This window comes from Zosterops lateralis, assembly GCF_965231275.1.
Source record: "Zosterops lateralis genome assembly, chromosome: Z".
Taxonomy (NCBI): Eukaryota; Metazoa; Chordata; class Aves; order Passeriformes; family Zosteropidae; genus Zosterops; species Zosterops lateralis.
This window is the reverse complement of record NC_139800.1, coordinates 15,034,968-15,061,162: the sequence shown is the minus strand read 5'-3', so window position 1 is coordinate 15,061,162 and position 26,195 is coordinate 15,034,968. Positions and strand designations below refer to the sequence as shown.

General features: G+C 50.1%; 1 protein-coding gene and 1 long non-coding RNA gene across 3 annotated transcripts in view; both read left to right on the top strand.

Annotated features, from left to right (window-relative positions):
- Positions 1 to 26,195, top strand: part of LOC310922625 — a 275,851-nt gene that overhangs the window by 90,746 nt on the left and 158,910 nt on the right. The gene's annotated exons all lie outside the window — the stretch shown is intronic.
- The window catches only part of PARP8 (poly(ADP-ribose) polymerase family member 8), a 115,823-nt gene continuing 114,692 nt past the window's right edge, over positions 25,065 to 26,195 (top strand). Inside the window, exon 1 of the mRNA XM_083883305.1 lies at positions 25,065 to 25,430. Coding sequence (XP_083739431.1) covers positions 25,340 to 25,430 — 91 coding nt within the window. The 5' untranslated portion in view covers positions 25,065 to 25,339. The remainder of the gene's footprint in view (positions 25,431 to 26,195) is intronic.

The following is a 26,195-nucleotide window of genomic DNA, read 5'->3' as shown; positions in this document are numbered from 1 at the left end:
TAGAGATCATTGTCATAGCAATTCATAGCAATCCACACTACATCTGTGTGTAGCACCAGTACTTGTTTATGTTTTATTTGAGGTTACTGTTGCTATTTAATACATACACTTTTTTAATTTAAAAAAATACAGTTGCTTTGGAAATTTCAACCATAAATTGAAAAAAATAAGGCTTGGTCCTCTATCACTTCAATGCTTTCCACCCCTCTATTACTATTAAAATAAAAAAGTAATGTGAGAGTTTTTACACTCCCTAAGCTATGAGACACCTTAAAATAATTCTTAAAAACTTACTGAGGGTTGGACAGCTAATATTTTAAGCTATTATTTCATATTTTTATTGAAGATATTACTTTTTAAAATAAAATATTTGAAGCTTTTATTAAGAATTAAACAGGATTTTAGGTCGTGTTATTAATTCCATTTTAACTATTTTTTTAAGGCAAAGGACTATTGTTAATGTACCAGTGCTATGCTAGCTCACTCCAAAAATCAGCAAAGATACTTTACTTACAGTGAAATTTAGTCTGAAATCATGTTAAGTTCACCTTCTTCATGTGTTTTAAGCCAAGTAATCACAAACTTGCAGTGATGACTCAAAGAAGTCAATATATTTATAGCTTCAACAGGAAAACATCAGAAACAACAGAAACATTGTATAGAATGCCATTGACTACTTGGATGGACAGTGGTAATGGTACAGAGCACAGGTGACTTTGTATCTCTCTTGGAACTCATACAGGCTTAAAGAAAATGACATAAACTCTGAGTATTTTTACTTGACTATTACATCAGAATGAAACTAGAATGTAGTTGCTAGTAATGGATGCCTAGTTGTCTTGGGTTTTTATAACAACAACAAAAAATTATTCTATTCCATCTGTTGAAACCTGTTTGAAAAGTGTTTTTTCTTTATCTGTTGTAATTTCAGGAGAGAAAGAGTAACTGCCTTTCCGATAACAAGCCATCTATTAAAACCAAGTGAGGTATTGCTTCTTATCTCTGTTGACTCTTCCACTACCTCCAAGAAGGTATCTTCTGTTAATAGGGCCATTAAAGATCATCAATGACATGATACAATTCATCATCCTATTGTAAGATGCTCCACCCAGGCAGAAGGAGCCAAACCATTTCCACCTAGATAAAAAAAAGCCACAAGTGTCACCAAGCACTCCAGTGTTCCCACGAGACTCCCAAAAAAACCCCCCAAATCCATCTCTAGACCCTTAGCTCCACAAGATCATCTCTGCTTCCAACAAGACCACATCTGCCACTCCAAGAGAGCTTACTTTTAAACTGTCTCTAACACCCTGACCAACAAAGCATCAAGTTGTATTTCTGACTCTGTCAGAGGTTTTTTTTCTAAGATTTCTTGTTTATTTGTTTGCTTATTCTTTTGTACTACAACATTTGTATTTTCTTAAATATCCCTACTAAAAAACTGCTATACCTATTCCCAAAATCTTTGCCTGACAGCCTTTTAATTGCAAATTTATAGTAATTTCAAAAGAAGAGAGAGAGGCTTACATTCCAAAAGAGACTCCAATCTTCCCTGGCAGATCCCTGTCTATCCAACCCAAAACACTAGTGAAAATTATACCAAAGATGTTTTTATGCCATGCGTCACTTCTGTGTTAGCGTGAACAGGTAAGTATCGCTCCTCCATCTCTCACACCTTAGTGCTGTGTTTTCAGGCTAATCACAGAATGAGAGAATGGGGCAGGCTGGAAGGGCCACAGCAGGTCATCTGGTCCTCCCTGCCCAAGCAGGGCCGTCCTAGACCACATGGTACAGGATTGCATCCAGATGTTTTTTTAATATCTCCAGTGAGAGACACTCCACAACCTCTCTGGGCAATCAGAAAGAATTTCTTCCCCATGTTCAGGTGGAACTTCCAGTGTCAGTTTCTGCCCATTGCCTCTTGTCCTGTGGCTCAGCACCTCCAAGCAGAGCCTGGTCCCCTCTGAGCCCTCCCTGCAGACACTGACAGACAGGGATGGGGGCCCCTCTCAGGTGATTCTTCTCCAGGCTGAACAGGGCCAACTCTCTCACAAGAGAGACACTCCAAATGATCTTATTCCTCTTCACTGGCCCCACTCCAGGAGTTCCACGTCTCTGTTGTCCTGAGGGGCCCAGAGCTGGACACGGCTCTCCAGATGTGCCTCACCAGGGCTGAGGAGAGGGGCAGGATCACCTCCCTCTCCCTGCTGGCAGTGCTCTTCTTCCCGACGCAGCCCAGGATATCACTGGCCTTCTTGGCCACAAGGGCACACTGCTGGCTCATGGAGGGCTTGCTTTAGAAATTACTACATCATTTTAAAGAAGCTTACTGGAAGGGTAGCATTGTGTTTTATGCCTTAAGAGTGGAATGGTATTGACTCTTTAAATGTTCCACCCCCAGAGGTCACTGTCTACAGACACCTCTGAGTTTCACTGTACTGGTGACTGGCAGATAGTCCTGCATCTTAGACAAAAATTAGAGGTTTGGTTTGGTTTGTACTAGAGCTTTATTTGGAGCATATAAAAGAGGAGAAAAAATTTTGTTGCTCTTTTGGAGTGTTGATGGCCATTTTGTGGTTTTGGATTATTTTTCTATCCTCTGCCCTTTAGAATGTTCTCCTGCACTAGATATATTAGACAGATGCCAAATATCACTGCCTTAGGTTCTATATATTCCCTACGATGGCAAGGTTTCAAGATTTATATTTTTTTAGTTTTTCTTAAGATTTCTAGTGTGTGTTTATATGTCACATGAACATGTTTAGAAAATTATATAAAGAAGAGAGCTGGGGAGAGAACAGGGTGTCCTGACGCTTACTGAAATATTTCTATCAGCTTTAGTAATAGGTGGGAAGGGGGATTATTTCTGGCATAAAGTGAAAGCAATCTGCTTAGTCTAAAAAAGGCAGAACCCATTTATGAGCAGAAATTGTCTGACCTATGCATTTCCTCTCAGTCACTGTTCACACATTACTGAAACACATTCACTGTGTTGTTTCACTTTTATTTTCCCCTGCTACATTTTGGGCCAGTCTTCTCACATAAATTTTCTAATCATGTACTGCCATTAATTTAATTTTCTTTCACCTCTCTTACACCTCTGTAAATATTTTCAGGTTTCCAGGAGCAGGAACATAAAAGTTATTTGTGTTTCTTTTTTACTTATCAGTGCAGGACAATGTAACTGAGCTGAGCTGAACTTGGGACAAAACTAGAAATGACATGAACCACTTTTCAAGACTAAAAAGCAACTGGAAAGACATACCCTGAATTCACTTGAGCCATGACAGTTACTTTCAAAGCCAACTGAGGACATTGTTCATGAAATTACTTGTAAAGCTCTCCAGGATGTTTCTTCATGGCTATGTGTCTCTGTTCCAGCCAAAACCAGCACAAGGGATACATCCATCCCCTGTAGGGGGATTAGAGCATGCATGGAGGTACTTTTGCAGTAACACTTAGGGTACCTGGATGCCAACGTCTTGTCAATCTATACAAATTTAGCGATCAATTCTATGGATTCACTTTGACTTTCCAACTTGTGTTGTGTTCTGTATTTTAATAAACAGAATGACCCCAAAACTATGATCAAGCTTTTCCTAACTGAAATCAGCAATTCCTGCCATAACTGTACTGAAGTCATCAGGTAAATCAATGGCCAAACTGACTTAAGAAAATAGGAATTTAAGAGCCACTTACAAGAAATTGTGAGATATGATATAAAATAATGAATGCTTAAGATTCTAGGTTTCCAAAGGCTGTAAAACGATGAGCAGCTACAGGGAAAAGACTTACTTGCAATTGTGAAAACACGAGTGGTGAGGAAGAATCGGATTTGCAATAGAAAAGGGTGGCTTGATTGGAGATGGGTCTTCTCCAGGGATGGGTCCGACAAGGCCCCTGATGATGAGCACCCAATATGCATCTACATTAAGACAACTGGAGTTGTCAAGGGTGTGCATCCCAATACCAGAATCAAGCACTCATTCCCTGCCCGGAAAACTGTTTTGTCAAACCAACAGAAAGAAAAGAAGTTACATGAATATGCTAACCGAGCAAAAGAGATAGAAAGAATGAGAAAAAACCCTGCCTTAGTCGGAAAAAACTGTATAAAAACAGACCCCGAAGAAGCCGAATTTGTGAACAGAGGGGTGTGCTGGTGGAATTTTATAAGTTTATTGTATTTCAGTTGTTCTCTGTACCCCAGTTGGGTGCTGTTCTATTTTTAGCCCCCTTTTGTTACATGTTGTGAGCTTCTCCTCCAGCCTTCCCCAGATACAGCCCCTGACTGGTTTACCTTTCCCGCCTTAGCTCCCCGTCCATCTCCTGGCAAGACTTCCCCCTAACCTGTCAGTCACTCCAGGGCCTGTCCTCCCCAGGTCCAGAAACTTTGGAGAGAGACCTTCAGTGACTGGCTGGGTTGAGAGCTTTGCCCTCCTACCTCCTGTTTATTGGTTTAAGCCTGTGTTTGTTATGTCAGCAGCCACTCCCCAGCTTTACCCCATTGGTCATGTATTTACCCACCCTGAGATCCTCCCTTTGTATAAAACCCTCTGTCCCTTAAGGCTTGGGGTCTCTCTGAGGCACCAGACTTAGGGTGAGGGTTCCATCCCAATAAATGTAAGCTTTGGTCAAAGCCTTGGAGAGTCCCATCTTTCATCCTGTACCTTCATGATGCGGCAGGGTGGGTCGGCTGCCAAGATCCCACAACTGCAGATCCTGTGGGGGCCTGTGGGGGCTAGCTGGGCGTTGGGAGACACGCACCGCTGCAGAGTGGTGCCCAACGTGGAGCAGCCACACCACCTTTTGCCAAAGCAGTGTGAGGGCTGACGTGGCTGGCCTGTGCATTGATGGACCCCGTGCCCCAGGCTCTCTGAGGGATTGTCGCTCCTGTGCGTTCCAGAGCCTTCAGCACCTCACACACTGCCAGTGGAAGCAGCCCTCTCACAGAGTGCGCTCTTGGCAGGAGAGGAGAGCAGCTTTCCAGCACCAGGGAAGTTCTCCTCGGTGGAGGAACCCTCTGCACACCATTTCTCTACCCAATCGCTGGAGGTTTTGGGTAAGTGTTGCCCTGAGATTGTGGCGCTGCAACTCTTTAGGGGGCTCAGCATCACATTTCTGGGAGCCATCAGGCAGCTAGCCTCAGGTCCTGTGGCCCCTGGGGGAGAGGTGCTGGTTTTACCTCTCCCTGGGAAGATTGCGCTCCGATGAAAATTTATGTTTGTTTTGTTGGTGTTTTCCCTCTTTTGTTTGTGTCAGTGGATCGGTTTTATTTTCTGTGTGGCACCCTAGTTGTGAGGTTGGCGGCCTGGCTGGTTTTAAGTGTCTTGGGCTTTTGTTTTGGCTTTCTTTTTCATTTGTGTGGTTGTGCAGAGTGTGAGAGATGGTTAGCTTACCATTGAGCCAAAATGGGTGCAAGGCTCTCAACCACCCAGAAAGATGTGTTTTACCAAGTTGTTGGAGTTCTTAGAGTTGCTGGTGTTAAGTTCTCTAAAGGAGAACTAAAAAGATTCATAAAGTTGCTTTTCCTCCACTTCCCAAAGACAACCCCTGAATATGTAAGCAGTGTCCTGTTTTGGAGCAACATCTGCACCAAATTTGATAATCTGGCTCGGTCAGGGGACACGAAAGTTATGAAATTTATATTCTGGCCGCAGCAAATGAAAGCTGCTTTGTTAAGGATGAAGGGAGTGGAGAAAAGGCACTCTAGTTTGGAAGTTGTCTCCCCAGTTCGCGTCCTGTTCCCCCTTCTCCCAAGTCCCCTTGTTCCCCAGTAGGAATCCTCAAGGGAGCGACAGGGCGCCCTGCGCTTGCCAGCCCTGGCTCCCCTAGGATCCCAAATTCCCCCCACCCGAACAGTCATGGCTGGAGTGCTCGGGGCTCCTGTAGTAGCTCTAGACAGGCTACCCAGGAATTTTCCTTTCCCTGTTCTTTCCCAGTCAGCAAACCCCGATTTCGGTTTTCATTGGCAGAGGGAGAGCCATCTCCAAATGACGCACTCAGCCTCAGTTTACAAAATGGTGGCGGCTGCATGGCGCAGTCGACATCTTTGTCCCAGATTCTCACCTTTCCACATTCCCCCTCCCCTAATCCTCCTCATCATCCTACCAACCCCTTCCTGTCCTCAACCCCTCCCCTTTCCCAGGAATTTTCTCTGCCCTTCTCTTCCTCCTTACCCTGCCCCGAAGCCTGCCTCTTGTGTGTCACCACCCACAAATGAGACCACACCTCCCGGGTGGCCCAAGCCCCTCCCCACTTCTGGTTCCCACGCTCTGCCTTCCGGTTCCCATGGTGAGGGGGCGGAGGGAGAGGAGCTGGAGGCCAGAAGTGCAGGCCCAGATGACATCCCATTCCTGACTCTGGTCAACTATCAGAGGACTACGGGTGGAGGCCACACCATTGCTATCTGGAGGGCTTTACTACAGAGGGTAGTGAAGGATCTAATGAAGGCCCTGAAGGAGTATGGACATGAGAGTCCATACTTCCAGGGAATGTTGTCATCCACACTTGCCGGGAGTGTTGTTGTCCCGTTTGACCTTAAGCAGCTCTCCTGTTGCCTCTCTAGTAAGACTGAGTTCAAGCTATGGGAGGCAACGTGGAAAGACCTGCTCAGGGATGCGGTGGTGTGTTGTTTTGTTATAACCAGTTCATATTAATGTATTTCCAGTTTTATTACATGTATTCCATTTGTTCAAAATGGCCTCCTTCCCCTCAGAGTTTTCCCGCTTTTTTCCCGTTGCCCTGGTTACATACATCCCATAATAAGTTGTTTATCACTTTCTGTTAAATGTCAATCTTTTAGTTATATAACCTTCCCCACCCCCTGTTATGTAACCGGTTTTTCCCCATTGGTTGAAAGTTTTATCTCCACACAGTTGAGAACTGTTTGTTAAAGTTTATTGGATAATAGAGAGACCACCCCTGTTCCCACCCCCTGTGCTGAGCAAATAAAAAGCCGTGCCAATCCCTTGGTGACGTCTCTCTGGGACGGAGCCTTGGGGTACACGCATTCCTTGGTTCACCGCACCGGAGAGTCCCGCCTCTTTTCTCTGCGCTCCCGCGATTATTGTTTAGTCTGCCTGACCCTCTGGGCAAAAGGCCCCCGGGTTGTAGCGGCAGCTGGGCTGGCCGGTGCTGCAATCCATTGGAAGCTGACCACTGCAGAGTGGCGCCCAACGTGGGGCGTCCAAGGTCAGGCGACCAGCTGACGGCTAAACGGCAGCAGCTTCGACGCAGAGCCCTCTGAGGAGAGCTCTGTGCCGGTCTGGGTACATCGGTACCACTTGGATTATCGTTGCTGTTGCGCCTCCCTGGTGGAAGCAGCACTTGTGGGTGCGCTCCCGGGAGGACGAAGAGGGTAGCCTCCTGCGCCGAGAGGTCCTCTTCAATCGCGGGATCCCTGAGCTCGCTTTTTGGTTCCCGGAGACCCAGGGAAGGTAGGTAGGAGTCCCCAATTCCCTCCCCTGCCCTTGGAAAGCTCAGCCCAGACGCCCTCGAAAGAGGAAGGCTGGTCTGGGGGAGCTGCCGCGCGGCGCTCGGGAAGAGACTTAGGCTCTTCTCGGGTTGGTGTTGGTGCGGGTCTCTGTTTTAAGTTGTTTTGTGTTGGTTTATCTTCGGTTTTGGGTGTTTTGTCGCCTACTCGCACGGGCGAGGACGGGTTGGCAGCGAGTCGAGGGGACTAGCTGCCGCCTGAGGCGGCCGTTTTTCTGTTGTGGTGTTGTAGTACCCCCGGGACGGGGAGCAGTGACGGGGACACTGCTCAACTGGGTTTAAAAGGTGTACTGCATTTAGCAGTTTGCTTTTGGTTTTGTGTTTTGGCGAGCTTAGGTTGAAATGGGCGCAAAATTGAGCACAGAGCAAAAGGGTGTTTACCGTTGTTTTGTTGGTGTTTTATCTGTTCAAAAGGTTAAATTTTCTAATGGAGAGCTCAAGCGATATGTCCGCAAGCTCTTCCTGCATTTCCCTAAAACTACCCCTGACGTTGTCACGGAGCCCCACTTTTGGGAGCCTGTGATTTCTAAATTTGCTGATTTGGCCGCGTCAGGGGACGAAAAGGCGGCGAGATATTTATTCTGGTCCAGACAAATTAGGGCCACAATGGTGAACTTAAAGGGAATGCAGAAAGGGCAGCCTCCAGTTTCTTGTTCGCGTTCGGTTACCCCCAGTTCTTCCCGATGTGTGTCCCGTTCCCCTTCACCTGCTAGAGGTATCCTCAGGAGAGCAGCGAGCAAATCCCAGCTCGGCAGCCCTGGCCTCCTCAGGAAATCGTCCCCCCGCCCGGGTCAGACAAGGCAGTCTGCCCGGGATGCCCGAAAGAGCTCTGGCCAAGCTCTTGAGGATTTTTCCCTTCCCCACTCTTTCCAGAACAGACCCCGAGTTCGTTTCTCAATTTGTGAGGGAGATACCCCTAGGGTTCCTCAAAATGGCGGGTGGTCGGGTAGGAAACAAAATGGCGCCGACCGCGTGGCGCGGTCCTCCTCTTTGTCTTCCCTGCCCACCTCCTTCCCATGGAACCTTTCTCCTAACAACCCCTTCTGGACCCCTCCCTCCGAGGAGCAAACCCCACCTACCTCTCCTCCCACTCCTCGAAAGGCTCCGCCCTGTTTCTCAGACCCTCCCAGTTATCGCTCCTCCCAACTCTCCGCCTCTAACCCCTCCTCCCGAGGCGTGTCTCTCCCACGTTCGGGCACGCCCTCCACCACCAAACTGCGCCCCTCAGAGAGGCGTGATCGGTCCCACCCCTCAGTTTCCGGTTCCCACGCTCTCTCTTCCGGTTCCCACGATATGGGACCGGATGATGAGGGATGGGATTCCGGAAGTGTTGGCTCCCTTACCCCTTCTCTGGCCCCGGTCACGTATCGGAAAGGTAGGGGGGGGAGTGAGGAAGTCAAATGGCAGCCCCTATCCCAAAACATAGTCCGAGACCTGATGAAGGCCTACAAGGAGTATGGACGCTCCAGTCCATACTTCCTTGGGGTATTAGAAGGCCAAATTGCCGGGATAGTGGTAGTCCCTCACGACATCAGGCATCTTTTCAAGTGTTTGCAGTCCAGAACTGAATATCAGCTGTGGCTTGCAACCTGGAAAAGATGCTTGCAGGACGCCCTCCCAGGAATTTTACAGGATTCGGATATGGGTTTGGATAGGGATGGAAATCTTGTCACACTGTCACAGTTAATGGGGGAGGGGGACTGGGAAATGCCCCAAAAACAGGCCGAAGTTCTTTCAAGGCCTTTGTTAGTAAAGGTTGCCCAATTAGCTGTAAAGGCATTTATCACCATGAAGTCAGTAGATGCAGTTGAATCATATGAGAACATTTATCAAGGGCCACAAGAAAATTTTTTAGCCTTTGTAGAGAGACTAACTATCGCTGTTGAGCAGGAGGAGGAGGATGAGGAAGTAAGGCAGAGGATGTTTACGTCCTTAGCATTCAAGCATGCTAATTCTGTAAGTAAGCAGGCGATGTTGACACTGCCTCGACAACCTCGTCCAACCCTGCAAGATTACATAGAAGTTGTGACTGAAGTGGCTCCTCTCATGTCATCTACGACGCCAGGAAAAACAGATCAGAAGCGAAAGACCATTGCAGCGGCAGAGACTAGCAATCAGACATCGGCTCAAAAGACACCAAAGACGCCTAGGCCATGGAGGCAACCTTCCCGAGGACGCGGAGACAGGGTTTGCGCCCTATGCAACAAACCGGGACACTGGTGGCAAACCTGTCCTTTAAGACAGGAATTTCAAAATTTCAAGCAGAACAAAGGGGGAGATGGGGAAGGTGGAAGGGGAGGAGGCTCCCACACAAAAAACTGAAAAGGGAGCGCGGGGCCGCCCAGTGCGACGACCCAAATCGGGCGGTCCAAGCCGGGGGAGGAGGAACGGGGAAAACAGATTTGAGCCAGATTGGACGTGATTTAACGGACTTTTCTCTTTCTTCCAAGGAGCAGCGCAAAGGTTCTTTGCAGCATCCAAGGAAGATTTTTCCGGATGTGACAGTAGACTCTCCTTTGAAGAGTCATTCACCTGCCGAGAGTAACGCCAATGTACCTATTGTATTGACAGAAAGATCCTTGACGACCTACAGCGATGGCGTTCCCTTCCATCTTCAACTCACTGAAGGAATATGGATCCGGGATAGAGAGTGGCGCCGCGTGGCGGTGGGCAAAAACAAAGGTACCTGGCACATGATTGGCACGACATATGTAGTCGTTGGGGACTGTAAGTATACACCGCCAGAGATCGAGGTTGCACCCCAAACCACTCCCACGGATCCGGAGTGGTTTGACCTCTGGCTCCGCTGCACGGCCCCACCCACGTATCTGTCAAAAGGACAGATCATCGCCCAGGCAATTCCATCTCTGCCGGAACGCGTGTGTCCTGAAGGCGATTGTGAGACTTGCCACCCTCAGGTAAGGCCAGTCATGCACATCACACAGAGCAGACCTGAGGAGGTGTGCAGGCTCAGGGTGGGGGAGGAGACCACTACCATCAAAGGTCTCCTCGACACGGGGGCAGACGTGACGGTCATCCCTGAACACCTTTGGCCGTCACAGTGGCCACTGCAAACGGTGGTAGAACAAGTCGAAGGTGTAGGAGGGCTCCAATTGGCTAAACAATCCAAGCACATGGTGCAAATTAAGGGGTCTAAAGGGCGATTGGCTACTGTGAAGCCCTTTGTGTTGAAATACAAGACACCCCTGTGGGGTAGAGACGTCATGTCTCAGTGGGGGGCCACAATTGGATTTCCGGACTCCCCAAACTCCATTTATGCCGCAGCCATTGAAAAGCGCCCAACCCAAAAACTGAATTGGCTGACAGATTCACCAGTTTGGGTTGAGCAATGGCCGCTGTCTAAAGAAAAATTAAAGGCGCTGAATGAGCTCGTGGAGGAGCAGCTCCGCAAGGGTCACCTGGAGGAGACCACCTCTCCTTGGAACACTCCAGTGTTCGTGATTCAAAAATCAGATAAGACCCGGTGGAGGCTTCTTCAGGACCTCAGACAAATTAATAACGTAATTGAAGACATGGGCTCTCTACAACCGGGGATGCCTTCCCCTGCCATGTTGCCCCAAAATTATCAATTTGCAGTCATCGATATAAAAGATTGTTTTTTTCAAATTCCTCTGCACCCCGACGATGCTCCCAGGTTTGCATTCTCGGTACCGAATATCAACCGAGAGGCCCCAAGGAGGAGGTACCATTGGAAGGTGCTTCCGCAGGGAATGAAGAATTCTCCCGCCATCTGCCAATGGTACGTATCTTCCTTGCTGACCCCCGTCCGTGCAGCAGCACACCAGGCCATCATCTACCATTATATGGATGATGTACTCGTGTGCGCCCCCGACGACACTCTGCTGACACAAGCCCTTGACCTCACAGTCAATGCACTGATCGCTGCAGGGTTCGAGTTACAGGAATCCAAGATTCAAAGGATGCCACCGTGGAAATATCTTGGCCTGGAAATTAACAAGAGGACCATTGTTCCTCAAAAATTGGCTATCAGAACAGAAATCAAAACCCTCGCGGACGTGCACCAGCTGTGTGGGGCTTTGAACTGGGTGAGACCTTGGCTAGGTCTGACCACCGAGGACCTAGCGCCTCTTTTCAATTTATTGAAGGGGGGAGAGGGGCTGGGTTCCCCCAGGACACTCACCCCGGAGGCGAAGAAAGCGCTTGAAAAAGTGCAAGAACTGTTATCCACACGACAGGCAAATCGATGCAGAACTGATCTCTCTTTTCGGTTTGTCATTTTAGGAAATCTGCCGCACCTCCATGGAGTTATCTTTCAATGGGACAGCGGGGTGTCCAGCCTGCCCCGTAAGGACCGCGGCGGGAGGGATCCTCTCATCATCATTGAGTGGGTCTTCCTGAGCCACCATCGGTCCAAGAGGATGAGTCGGCCGCAGGAGCTGATGGCGGAGCTGATCAGGAAGGCTAGAGTCCGGATTAGAGACCTAGCCGGATGTGATTTCGAGGTGATCCACATACCAATTCGGATTTCCACGGGCCAAATTTCAAAGGTCATGTTGGAACACTTGCTTCAGGACAACGAAGCACTGCAGGTTCGCCTTGGATAACTACACAGGCCAAATTTCTGTAACTAGGCCTGCCCACAAAATTTTCAATCAGGATGTCCAATTTAAATTGAGTCTGAAAAGTATTCAGAGCAAGAAACCACTCGATGCCTTAACAGTTTTTACTGACGCGTCCGGAGGGTCCCACAAGTCGGTCATGACTTGGAAAGATCCTCAGACTCAGCGGTGGGAGAGTGATATCGCTGAGGTGGAGGGATCCCCTCAGATAGCTGAGTTGGCCGCTGTCGTTAGGGCCTTCGAGAGGTTCTCTGAACCTTTCAATTTGGTCACTGATTCTCATTATGTTGCAGGTGTAGTATCCCGGGCAGAAAATGCCATACTGCAAGAAGTGTCCAACAAGACCTTGTTTGATTTGCTCTCTAAGCTTGTTAGGCTGATCTCCCACCGAGAGCAACCATTTTATGTGGCTCACACGAGGTCGCACACTGATTTACCGGGATTTATAGCGGAGGGAAACAGGAGAGCTGACGCTCTCGCTGCCCCCGTCGCTAAAGCCCCGCTGCCGGAGATTTTCCAGCAAGCTAAGCTCAGCCACCAGCTCTTCCACCAAAACGTCCCAGGTCTGGTCCGGGGATTTAAGCTGACCCGAGACCAGGCCAAGGCCATCGTGGCGACCTGTCCCAGCTGCCAGCAGCATGCAGTTCCCACCTTGCATGCTGGGGTTAATCCCCGAGGGCTGAGCAGCAATGAGGTGTGGCAGATGGACGTTACTCACGTTTCCCAGTTTGGGAGACTGAAGTACGTCCACGTGTCTGTGGATACCTTTTCAGGTGCTGTCTTCGCTTCCGCCCACACAGGGGAGAAGGCTGGAGATGTCATCAAACACCTTCTTCAAGCTTTCTCCTTCCTGGGCATCCCGAGGGAAATCAAAACAGATAACGGGCCGAGTTATCTTTCGCGGGAATTCCGTGACTTCCTGCAGCGATGGGGAGTGGAGCACAAGACCGGCATCCCCTACTCCCCTACGGGTCAAGCCATTGTGGAAAGGACTCACCAAAACATCAAAAGAGTCCTTGAACAGCAGAGCCAAATTCTTAAATTGGAAACACCCCAAATTCGATTAGCCAGGGTACTTTACACAATCAATTTCCTAAATTGTTCATTTGAGTTTATGAATCCCCCGATTCTCCGGCACTTCGGTGGGAATCCAAATTTACAATTGGAGAGAAAACCGCCCGTACTCGTCAAGAATCCAGAGACCATGAGAACAGAAGGACCCCACGAATTGATCACTTGGGGACGCGGCTATGCCTGCGTGTCGACACCCACCGGGATTAAATGGGTGCCGGCCAAGTGGGTGCGTCCTTATGTTCCCAAGGCCTCTGACCAAATTAATCGGCAGGTGACGAGCGCTGCTTTGAGGAGAAAGAGGAAGCCCGAAGGTCCGGTCTCGGAGGAGAGGTCAGCTCCTGTCATCCCCCTTCCTCATTGGCTGTTTAATTAATTTTGCTTTTCAGTTTCAGGTTGACCCAGCCCCGGACCAGCTGAGAGCCCCGAGAGGACGACGCATTTTGCAGCTCGCCGTCGTCCTCGCAGTCCTTGGTTCCACCATGTCCTGGGTCGTGCCGCAACCAAAAGCCAATGTTTGGAGGACCCTTGCTCAATCAATGGTACAGGACCATATTTGCCTGTCCCAGGGATCGACCAAGGACCCGATCGCTTCATGCCTAGTGGGGATCCCGGCGCAGGAATCAGAACTCCCCCCTGAGCTCCTGCAGTTGAAGAGCAAGTTCAACCAATTTGCTCCACCTCAGATCATGCGTCGACGCCGCTCCTTTCCGATAAGTACCGACCTTACCTACCCTGTCACCAACCCCCTAGCGCTCTGGAAGGACTGGATCCATTCCAGAGTGCCCCCGATTTCTCCCGATGAGCCCCAGGAGCTGGAACTCCTGGGGTCCTCTCCTGCTCCCTTTTGCATTCAGTTTGTGTTTTCCCCTCCCCCTGAAGAGGCCGGGAGATTTTACAACCTGCTCCAAGTCAAGAAAGCATATTATGCTACTCCATGGTGCAAAGAAATCGCCCATGTGAACATGGCCTCCACCCTTAAGTATAAACCCCTTTTCCTCCCGAAAGGAATGTTTTTAATTTGCGGCGATCGTGCATTTAACGGCATCCCCTCTCGCCTGCTCGGAGGTCCTTGTACTCTCGGTCGATTGAGCCTGCTGGCCCCAAATAAAACCATAATCATGGATTGGATTCTCAAAAATCAGTCAATTCACGCAGTTGTAAAACGAGACCTGGCCGACCTAGACCCCGACTGCGATTCGGATATAATTCACTGGTCCAAGGCAAAGGCTACGGCCATTACCATTTTTCTGCCTTGGATTTCAGTTGCTAAATCTCTGGGAGAATTAGGCCGATTAGAATGTTGGGTTGCCAAGCAGGCAAATGTTACGTCGTCCGCTATAGCAGACCTCCTAGCGGACGAGGAGATAACTAGGAAGGCCACATTACAAAATCGGGCCGCGATCGATTACCTCCTTCTTTTGCATCACCATACGTGTGAAGAATTTGAAGGCTTGTGTTGTTTTAATTTATCATCAAAAGCAGAGAATGTGCGGCAGTCAATAAAGAAGATCCGGGACATGGTCCATGACATCAAGCAGGAGACCAAGGACTGGTTCGACCAGCTTTTTGGAAATTGGGGACTCTCAGGCTGGGTCAACTCAGCAATAAAGACAGCTTTGTTAATTTTGCTATTACTATTTCTGGTTGGACTAGCGTTTGGTATCATAAGACGCTATACCACAAAAGCCATCACCGCTGCCACCTCCTCCTTAAGTGTAAACAATGTGTGGGCATCAGCGCCTCCCATCGAGGAGTTGGAAATGACCGAGATACCTCCGTGGAGGGATGAAAGTATGGACCCAGAAGAACTTGATCCTGAGGACTTCGTCCCTGAGGACGATGATGAAAGGTGTCCCACGGAGCGCCCTTGGTTCGACAAAATATATCCGCCAGTTCGGCGGTACTGAAACTGATCATTTAAAAAACAAAAAAGGGGGAGATGCGGTGGTGTGTTGTTTTGTTATAACCAGTTCATATTAATGTATTTCCAGTTTTATTACATGTATTCCATTTGTTCAAAATGGCCTCCTTCCCCTCAGAGTTTTCCCGCTTTTTTCCCGTTGCCCTGGTTACATACATCCCATAATAAGTTGTTTATCACAACTCTCCTGTTGCCTCTCTAGTAAGACTGAGTTCAAGCTATGGGAGGCAACGTGGAAAGACCTGCTCAGGGATGCCCTCCCAGGCCTTTTAAAGGATCCCACTACCTCCACTGACAATAATGGAGACCCCATTACTCTAGGCCACCTGCGAGGGTGATTGGGAAAATACTCCAGATCAGGCCACGAGTATCCCCCAGGAAATCCTTGAGCTGGTAAAGTCCAAAGCAGAGCAAGTGTTTGTGGAAATGCAATCTGCCAGTCCTCTCCAACCTTTTTTAGAAATTTTCCAGGGACCCTCGGAACCGTTTGTGCAGTTTGTTGAGAGGCTGACTGCCACCATTGAGCAACAGGTCCCAAAGCCGTATGTGAGGGAACAAGTTCTAGAGCAGATGGCATACACCCATGGGAATGAGAGGTGTACAGCAGCAATTCTCTCCATCCCTAAAAAGCCTGGCACACTTCCTTCCCTCCATGAGATGCTCCAGGCAGTCAATGCAATACCAACGAGGTCCCTGCACATACAAAAGAGGACCTACCCAAGAGCAACGGCAGTTGAAATGCCCAATGACACCAGGAGACCACAAATGCCGAACCCGCAAAAGAAATCCTTTCGAGGTTCCCCTGATAGACAACGTTTCCTCTGCGGGAAGAAAGGACATTGGACTAACCAGTGTCCCCTCAAGGATGACCTCCACCAATTTAAAAAAGAAAGGGGGAGTGCAATAAAAGAAAGAGGAGGTGGGGGATCCCATCAGGGATCTCAACAGAGAAAAAACTGGACAGGGAATGTGGGGCCGCCCAGCATGCAGACCTCAATCAGGCGGTCAGAGCCAAGGGGAAAAAGAACGAAGGAAAAGGGTCTGATAACAATTCTTTTTTGTCTCCTAAACAGGCTGTGACACCGGGTCCTTCCCAGGACTCACTACTGGACTTGACATCGAGTCTTCCTCTGCAGGACTCACCACCGAAACTGATCTTGCCAGAACTGGATATGTCTTTGATGACCACCTCAAGGTATGAGCCCTTTAGGCTCCATTTGGCCGAGCCTCTTCACTTGCAGAATCGCGATTGGCACACAGCCATGGTCTCAAAGGAATGAGGTACGTGGCACCTGATCGAGACAAAATTCGTAGTCGTGGGGGATTGCAAATACACCCCTGAGGACATAAAGATCGCCCCTGGGTTGTTGACATCCGACCCAGAGCAATTCGTCCTCTGTCTGCACACCGAAAACCCACCCACCTTCCTCCCGAGGGGGCAGATTGTGTCACAGCTCATCCCAACACCTTTTTTTGTGGTGCAACCTGAGACGACTGAGGCGAGCAGCGCGACAGACAGCAACACCGAAAACAGCTGTGCAGAAGATACCCCCACACTAGGCATAGTAAGGAGGATTGGGAAAAATAAACCTGAAGTACTGTGTAAAATCTCAGTGGGTGAGGAATCCAAATTCGTAAAAGGAGTTTAGGACACTGGAGCGGATGTGATGGTCATACTGGAGAGTGTGTGGCCGCCACATTGGGAACTGCAAAATGTGGTTAAGCATGTCAGCAGTATAGGGGGTCTCCAATTGGCACGACAATCAAAGAGCGTGGTGCAAATTGAGGGGCTAAAAGGACAACTGGCTTCATTGCATCCTTTTGTTTTAGATTAAGATGCACCCCTATGAGGGAGAGATCTCATGGCCCAGTGGGGGGTCACAATTGACATTCCAGACCCTCCACAGGGTTTTTGGGCAGCGGCCATTGAAGAGCGTCCTATCCAAAAACTGAATTGGCGAACTGATGAACCAGTTTGGGTAGAACAATGGCCACTATCAAAACAAAAATTAAAGGCGCTCAATGAGCTCGTGGAGGAGCAATTACGGAAAGGCAACATTGAGGAGACCACCTCACCATGGAACTCCCCGGTGTTTGTGATCCAGAAGGCAAGTAAAACCAGATGGCGGCTCCTTCATGACCTCAGGAAAATAAACAAAGTAATAGAAGATATGGGACCTCTCCAACCAGGGATGCCATCCCCAACCATGCTCCTCCAAAACTGGAATCTGGCCATAATTGATATTAAAGATTGCTTTTTCCAAATTGCTCTACACCCTGATGATGCTCCATGTTTTGCCTTCTCGGTGCCCACTATCAACCAAGAAGCCCCTCAGAAGAGCTACCATTGGCGTGTTCTGCCTCAGGGCATGAAAAACTCTCCAGTTATCTGCCAGTGGTACGTCTCTTCCCTGCTCGCTCCAGTATGTGCAGCTGCTCACCAAGCCATTATCCATCACTACATGGATGATGTCTTGGTCTGTGCCCCCAGCGAGGACCTGCTGGCCCATGTGCTCGACCTCACAGTGACTTCACTGGTTGCTGCAGGGTTCAAGCTGCAAGAGTCAAAGATTCAAAAGATGCCACCCTGGAAATACCTGGGGTTGGAAATCAGTCAGTAGACCATTGTTCTGCAAAAATTGGCCATAAAGACCGAAATTAAGACTCTTGCGGATGTCCATCAGCTGTGTGGGAGTTTGAATTGGCTGAGGCCTTGACTGGGTCTCTTTACTGAGGACCTAGCCTCCCTTTTCGATTTATTGAAAGGGGGAGAGGGGCTGAGTTCCCCTAGGTCACTCAACCCAGCAGCACAAAGAGCCTTCGAGAAGGTTCAGGTCATGTTGTCCACTCGGCAGGCCCACAGGTACAAGCCTGACCTGCCCTTCCGATTCATCATCCTCAGGAGTCTGACACACCTTCAGGGGTTGATTTTTCAATGGGACACCAAAGTAGAGAAAACACCTAGAAAGGACCGAGGTGGGGATGATCCTCTCTCTATCATAGAGTGGGTCTTCCTCAGCCACCACATGTCCAAAAGAATGACCAGGTCACAAGAACTCATGGCTGATCTCATCCAGAAGGCCAGATTCCACCTTAGGGAACCGGCTGGATGTGACTTCGAATTGATTCACGTACCAATTTGGCTTAAATCAGGCCAAATTACAAAAGCCATGCTAGAACACTTGCTTCAAGAGAACGAAGCACTACAATTCGCCTTAGATAACTACTCCGGCCAAATTAGTATCCATCGGCCAGCCCACAAAATTTTTAATTCAGAAGCTGAATTCCAATTGGCACTTACAAGTGTTCAGAGCAAAGAGCCCCTCGATGCCTTGACCATTTTCACAGATGCATCCGGAAGGTCCCACAAGTCAGTAATGACTTGGCAGAACCCTGACACTCAGCAGTGGGAATCAGATGTTGTTGAGGTCGAAGGTTTGCCTCAAGTTGCTGAGTTGGCCACAGTCATTAGGGCATTTGAGAGGTTCCCTGAACTCTTCAATTTGGTGTCACGGATTTGGCATATCCAGCAGGAGTAGTGTCTAGAGCAGAGACTTCAATATTGCAGGAGGTGTCTAACATGGCACTGTTTGAGTTGCTTTCGAAACTTGTTAAACTGATTTCCTGTTGAAAGCAACCATTTTACGTGATGCATACAAGGTCACACACGGACCTGCCAGGAGTCATTGCAGAGGGAAACAGAAGAGCGGATGCCCTTGCTGCCCCTGTCAAAATGGCTCCATTGCCTAACATCTTTGAACAGGTGAAGATCAGTCATCAGCTGCACCATGAAAATGCGCCAGGTTTGGTTCGAGGTTTTCACCTAACCTGTGACCAGGCCAAGGCCATTGTGGCCGCGTGTCCCCAGTGTCACCAACACGCCCTCCCCTCCATGCACACAGGCGTGAATCCCCGTGGTCTTTCCAGCTGCAAGGTGTGGCAAACAGACGTCATGCACTTCCCCCAATTCGTGAGACAAAAGTACGTGCACGTCTCAGTGGACACCTTCTCAGGTGCTGTTTATGCTTCTGCCCACACAGGGGAGAAAGCTGGGGATGCTATTAAGCATCTCATTCAGGCCTTTTTTTTTCTGGGCATCCCAAAGTCGCTCAAGACTGACAACGGCCCTGCGTACAGGTCCAGGGAGTTCTGCAGCTTCCTACAGCAATGAGGAGTGGAACACACAGAACTGGCATCCCACACTCCCCGACAGGCCAAGCAATTGTGGAAAGGACCCATCAGAACATCAAGAGAGTTCTGAGCCAGCAGAAACAAGTTCTGAGAAATGAGCCTCCATCGGTCAGGTTGTCCTGTGCCCTGTTTATCTTGAATTTTTTAAATTGTTCCTTTGATACCATGAACCCTCCAGTGACGAGACACTTTTGCGGGAGCGGCCAGTTAGCGCCCCACGAAAGGCCAAAGGTACTTGTCAAAGACCCAGAGACCTTGAAGACACAAGGCTCTCACAATTTGATCACCTGGGGGCGAGGGTACGCCTGCGTCTCCACACCCATCGGCTTGTGGTGGATCCCTTCCCGAAATGTGACACCTTATGTCCCAAACGCCTCAGAAAGGCAAGAAACTCAGGTTGCGGTGGCCTCCTGGCGGAGGAAGAAAAAGGGGACAAAGAAAATCAGCCCAGTTAAGAAGGCACTTTACAAACAGATACAGACCCTACCCCAGTGGCTCTTCCCAGAAGAGGAGGAGAACCAAGATTCCTGGTTTCCTTTTGATATCCCAGAGTGGCTGTTTACATGACTTTATTTTATTAATTTTTAGGTGCCAGTCCAGAAAAACAACCACCATGAGAGACGTAAGCGCTGCATCCATCACTCGCCAAGTGCTCTTAGCCAGTCTGTTTTGGTCAACCACCTCGTGGATCATACCTCAGCCAAAAGCCAAAGTATGGAAGACCCTGGCAAAGACCCTCAGGTAGGACCACATCTGCCTGTCCTCGGCTGCTGCAGGTGACCCTATGTCATCTTGCCTTGTGGGGATCCCGTTTAAGGAGGAAGAGTTTCCCCTCGCTCTCCTCCAAATGAAATGACGCTATAATCAAAAGCCCCGCTGCGTATCCCACTTTATGGAAGTCAGTCAAGGCCCAGGAAACACCTTTCCTGTGATTAACTCCCTGGCTCTCTGGAAAGAGTGGGCGTCCCATCTCCCTGAGATGTCCCTCGAACTGCAGGAGCTGGATCTCCTCGGCTCATCCCAAGCCCCTTTTTATATCCATTTTAGTTTTGCCCCACCAGAAGGCCAGGAAAAGTCATTCAATCCAGTCATACAAATCAAGAAATCATATATTGCTGGAGCATGGTGTGAGAGAACTGCCCACGTGCAGATGGCATCTACCAGATCCCGTAAGGCCCTTTCCCTTCCCAACGGTGTTTTCCTAATTTGCAGTGATAGGGCACTCCCTGGCATCCCCTCTCGTTTCATCAGAGGCCCATGTACCGTAGGCAAGTTGGGGCTGTTTACCCCCAGTAAAACCCAAATTGTGAATTGGACACGCAAAAATTCCACAAGGCATGCACCAGTCCAAAAATGAGACTTGGCAAACCTCGACTTGTACTGTGATTCAGAAATCATCCACTGGTCCAAGGCCAAGGCCACTTAGTCATAGTTTTCTTGCCTTGGGTTTCAATTGCCAAAGCGATGGGTGAATTAGGCCGATTGGAGTGTTGGGTGGTGAAACAAGCCAACCTTACATCCAACGCCTTAGCTGGCCTCCTATCAAACGAGGAAATCGCAAGACAGGCAACACTCCAAAACTGCGCAGCCATTGACTACCTCCTGCTCCTCCACCAACACTCCTGTGAGGAGTTTGAGGGTCTTTGTTGTTTCAATCTATCTTCCAAGGCTGAGGATGTCCGCAAGTCAATTACCCAAATCAGAGAGATGGTAGACGATATAAAAAAGGAGAGCAAAGACTGGTTTGACAACTTATTCAATAACCTCGGACTCTCAAATTGGACTGGCTCCATCCTTAAAACTGGATTGCTGATTTTGTTTATCTTCTCAGTCATTGTGATTGCTTTTGGATTTGTCAAAAAACTGTTATTTAAAGCAAACACTGCTGCCACCTCCCCAACCGCCAACGTAGCGGAAACTGAAATGCAGGAACTCGGCACCCAGGAAGAGGATGAGGATGAGAACTTTGTGCCTGAAGCCCAGAGAAGATGGCCTCTTCCTTTTGACGAGTGGCCAACCAACCAGCAGTGGTTTGGGGACCTATATCCTGACTCAGAATATTTGGCCCCTCAGCCACAATTCCGTTCATTTTAAATAAATAAAAAGGGGGAGATGTGGTGGTGGAATTTTATAAGTTTATTGTATTTCAGTTGTTCTCTGTACCCCAGTTGGGTGCTGTTCTATTTTTAGCTCCCTTTTGTTACATGTTGTGAGCTTCTCCTCCAGCCTTCCCCAGATACAGCCCCTGACTGGTTTACCTTTCCCACCTTAGCTCCCCGTCCATCTCCTGGCAAGACTTCCCCCTCCCCTGTCAGTCACTCCCGGGCCTGTCCCCCCCCAGGCCCAGAAACTTTGGAGAGAGACCTTCAGTGACTGGCTGGGTTGAGAGCTTTGCCCTCCTACCTCCTGTTTATTGGTTTAAGCCTGTGTTTGTTATGTCAGCAGCCACTCCCCAGCTTTACCCCATTGGCCATGTATTTACCCACCCTGAGATCCTCCCTTTGTATAAAACCCTCTGTCCCTTAAGGCTTGGGTCTCTCTGAGGCACCAGACTTAGGGTGAGGGCTCCCTCCCAATAAGTGTAAGCTTTGGTCAAAGCCTTGGAGAGTCCCATCTTTCATCCTGTACCTTCGCAACGCGGCAGGGCGGGTCGGCTGCCAAGATCCCACAACTGCAGGTCCTGTGGGGGCCTGTGGGGGCTAGCTGAGCGTTGGGAGACAGGCACCGCCACAGACGGGAGTCCTGAGCAATAGACTCCGGACCTAGGTTCACCCAGTGCTGATCCCGGGCTCAACGCTGTCTCTTTTGATTGTGGCTTTCCGAGACCCATTTTGGTAGTGCAGTAAAAATTGGTTTTTAATTATTGTTAAAAATGAGACAGCCGTATTTGAAAAATAAAAAAATGAAGTTTGTTTTTCGTGTAAGAGTGAGCATGGAAAGCCATGATAAAGGACAGCCCTGAGCCCGGGATCAGCACTGGGTGAACACAGGACAGGCCTCTTATCACATCAGTCCCCATCATTCACAAATCCCACCACCCAGGGTCCAGTTTTTACACAGATTATTTTCCCCAAGGCAGGGTTCCTTTGTCCACCTTTGCTCAGATTGTATATTCATGTGTCCTCTTTTGAGACTCCAGTCCTCCTGAATAAGTTTCCGGCTCTGAGATTGGTTCGATCAGTCTTGACAAGCGGCTGTCATTAAGGCACCTCTGATTTGGGGTATCCTTGATCAATCACCATTGATGGCCCATCTCTGTGGTTGGAGCTCCCCACTCTGTTGCTGATTTCTCTTCTCTCTGCTGAGCCGCCTGTCCCCTCAGGGATGCAAATCAGCTTTTCCAGAATCGGCTTTTGTATTCTCATTTTTATATTACTTTATTTTTAGCACAAATTATTTATACAGACATCCCCATAACAGTATCAATTTGGCTACGTAATTTGTAACAATAATTAATAGAATAAATAACTGCATTTGCAGATTTCTTGTTCAATTCAGTTGATGCTGTGACGCCAAACACACGAACTTACTTGAACATGGTGTTTTTTCTTTGAGGATGACTTTTCAATTCACTGTTACCACACCTATGAAAACAGTCTGAGGCTTAAAATGGCAGTCAAGAATTGTGCTAATTGACATGACACTGAGAATAACCCTGTGGTTAGAATAAGCTATAAGCAGAATTGTCAGCATAAATATGCTGCAACTGGCTAATAACCTCCTCCTTTCCTGATCCACCTGGGAGGGATAACTGAGACCTTTCATGACAAGGTTCAGGACCAAAACCCCACCAGAATAAATCAAGTTCTGATTAAATCTTTAAACTGTGAAGAAGGGGAACACAGTAAACATGGCTGCTGATACTCTAGTTGGAAGAGGTAGAAAGGTAGAAAGACACCTTAAGAAGCAGCACTTCTTAACCAACTTGACATATTGACAGTATCTTACCATATTATACTGTATTTCAGACTACAGTGACAATTTCTCTATGCCTTGAAAAAGCCTTGCTGAATAAAACTGTAGAACCACAGAATGGTTTGGCTTAGAAGGGACCTTGAAGATCATCTAGTTCCAAACCTCCCGCCATGGGTTCCTGCACAACTTCCTCATATAAATCTGCTGAAAAGCATTAGCCTGGTGCCCCCTGTTACCAAAGCATAAGAAAAAAAACGTATAAGCTTTTATGGTAAAAAAAAAATAAATCTATTCCTAACTATATGTAAGTTTTATCCAAGGATAGACTGGTATGAAAAGCAATCTTGTATAGTTTGCACACTGAAAACTCATCTGGAAATCTCCCTTCAAGATATATTATTTTCTTGAGAGGCAGAAAGCCATATCATGTGATGGATTTAAAGTTCCCTTCTATTCCTACCTACAGATAAGGAGAATGATGGAGTTAATTTTTCATAAAAACACTGTGTTTGTCTTCTGTGTTTGAAATCAATAATACATGATTAATACAGACTTCCTAAATGAAAATGAAAACCTAAATGAAAAAGAAAACCACCCACTAGAATAACTGAGCTCAAGAATGAATAATCCATAGGAGCTGTTTAAAGCAGGGTGGATAAATAAAACCTGAATTTTGTGAATATTCTTTCACTGTTGTAATCAAATCTGTTTCTACTACTTTCAGACCTGATTTTATTAACCATAAGCACTGCAGCTGAGTGAAAGAATACCTGTTTCTGCGGACTTTATGATTCCTCCCCAGTTATATTATGGTCATTATGGTTCTGGACAAGAGCCCCAAGCCTGTAATTTGTAAGAGCGCCCAGCGCTGGGCACTGGACTGCCCGAGCCCTCAGCTCTGCCACAGTTTGGCTGGAAAATGAGGGGAGAGGAGCGCATTAAACACCGCGGTGGTCACGGAGAGGCTCTAAATCCTCCTTTGTCTATTCCCACGGGCACGCACACCCACCGCGGGTCGGGTCGGGGGCTGCGGGGAGCCGTGCCCGGGGGCGGCGGGCACAGCCCTGCCCGCGGTGCCGGCCCGGGGGCGGCGCTGGGAGGGAGAGCCGCAGCCCCGGCAGCGCAGCCCGGCTCTCCCGGGAAGGGCGGCGCGGGTGGGCAATTCCCGCCGAGAGCAGGGAGCGGAGCGGGCCCCGCGGCCGCCGCCGGCCTTGCGCAACCCGGCGCTGCCCGCTTCCTGCCCGGTGCGGCCGGGGAGCCGCCCCGCCGCCCGCACGGCTCGCTCTCGGCGCTTCCCCGTTGCTCGGGAGGCGGCGGCAGCCTGGGCCCGGGGCCCGGGCGGGCGGAGAGGAGCGCCGGCGGCGGGGCCGGGACCATCGCGCCCGCCGCCGCCTCCCGGGCTCTGAGCATCCGCCTCTTCCTCCCCCCGCGCCGCCTCCGCCGGGGGAGCCGTACGTGCCGGGCCGGGAGCGAGGGGAGGGTCTGCGGCTCGGCGTCGCTGCAGCAAGCGCCGGCCCCGCCGCGCCGCCAGGGACCGGGTGCGGGTGCCGCCGCCGGCTCTCCGCGCTCCGCTGCCGCTGCTGCCGCTGCTGCTGCGCGGCGATCGCCGCTGCTGGCGGGAGGGGCAGGGATGTGAGCGGCAGCGGCCGGGTCGGCTTGGCCCCCCCGCCCTTTTTTTTTTTTTTTTCCCTTTTTCTTTTTTTTTTTTTTTTTTTTTTTCTTCCTCCGTTTTTGGGGTTTTTCCCTCTCGCCTCCAAAAAAAAAAAAAAAAAAAAAAAAAAAAAAAAAAAAAAAAAGACCAAACCAACCAACCAACCCCAAAAAACCCAGAGGGCGTGGGGGGGGTGGGGGGATCCCGTGTCGCCGCCGCCACCCTCCGCTGGATCCATTGTGAGGAAATTGCTATTCGCCGGCAGCGGCGGCACATCTGGGCGGGCGCATCTGGGCAAACAACATCGGCTCCCGCCGCCCGCCTCCAACGTCCTCCAACCGGCCGAACGGATCTCACCGCGCCGCCGGGGAGGCTCCTGCTCGCCAGCCCCGGGCTCCTTCTTTCGGGCTGAATCTTGAAAAAAACCCTGGCAGCGCGGGGGGTGGGGTGGGGTGGAAATAAAGGCTGCTATTTTTTTCCCCTGGGATTTATTTCATGGGGATGTGTTCAAGACAAGAGAGGATTCAGAAGGATATTGACGTTGTGATCCAAAAGTGCAAGGCGGAGAAGGACTGCCTGTTTGCAGGTGAGTTTGTCCCCGGGGGCAGGTTGGCGGCGCGGGGGCTCCTGTCGCTGTCGCGCCCGGACCGGACCGGCCCGGCCCGAACCGAACCGCGCTCCCGCCGTGCCCGTGCCCTTCGCCGCCGTGCCCGGCCGCGGGGCCGCTCTCGCACCCCGTCCTCCTCCTCTCCTTCCGAGGGCATATGAGGGCAGAGGAGACCGGGCGCCGGCCGGGAAAGGGGCGGGCGGGGTGGGGGGCGGCATCCCGGTGCGGGGAGGTGGCGGCGGTGGCTGCGGGCGGCAGCGGCATTACCGGGGGCCAGCCCCGGCCCCAGAGCCCCAGCCCCAGAGCCCCGGCCCCAGAGCCCCGGCCCCAGCCCCAAAGCCCCAGAGCCACAGCCTCAGCCCCACAGTCCCAGCCCCGGCCCCAGCCCCGGAGCCCCGGCCCCACAGCCACAGCCCCGGCCCCAGAGCCCCAGCCCCGGCCCCACAGCCCCAGAGCCCCAGCCCCGGCCCCAGAGCCCCAGCCCCGGCCCCAGAGCCCCAGCCCCGGCCCCACAGCCCCAGCCCCGGCCCCACAGCCCCAGCCCCACAGCCCCGGCCCCACAGCCCCAGCCCCACAGCCCCGGCCCCACAGCCCCAGCCCCACAGCCCCAGCCCCACAGTCCCAGCCCCGGCCACAGCCCCAGCCCGCGGCCGGCGCCACTCGGCGGGTCTCGGTACGCGGCTGTTCCTGGCTCCGCCGCCCTCTGATGCCCGGCCCGATGCCCGGCCCAGGCCGGGGGCACAC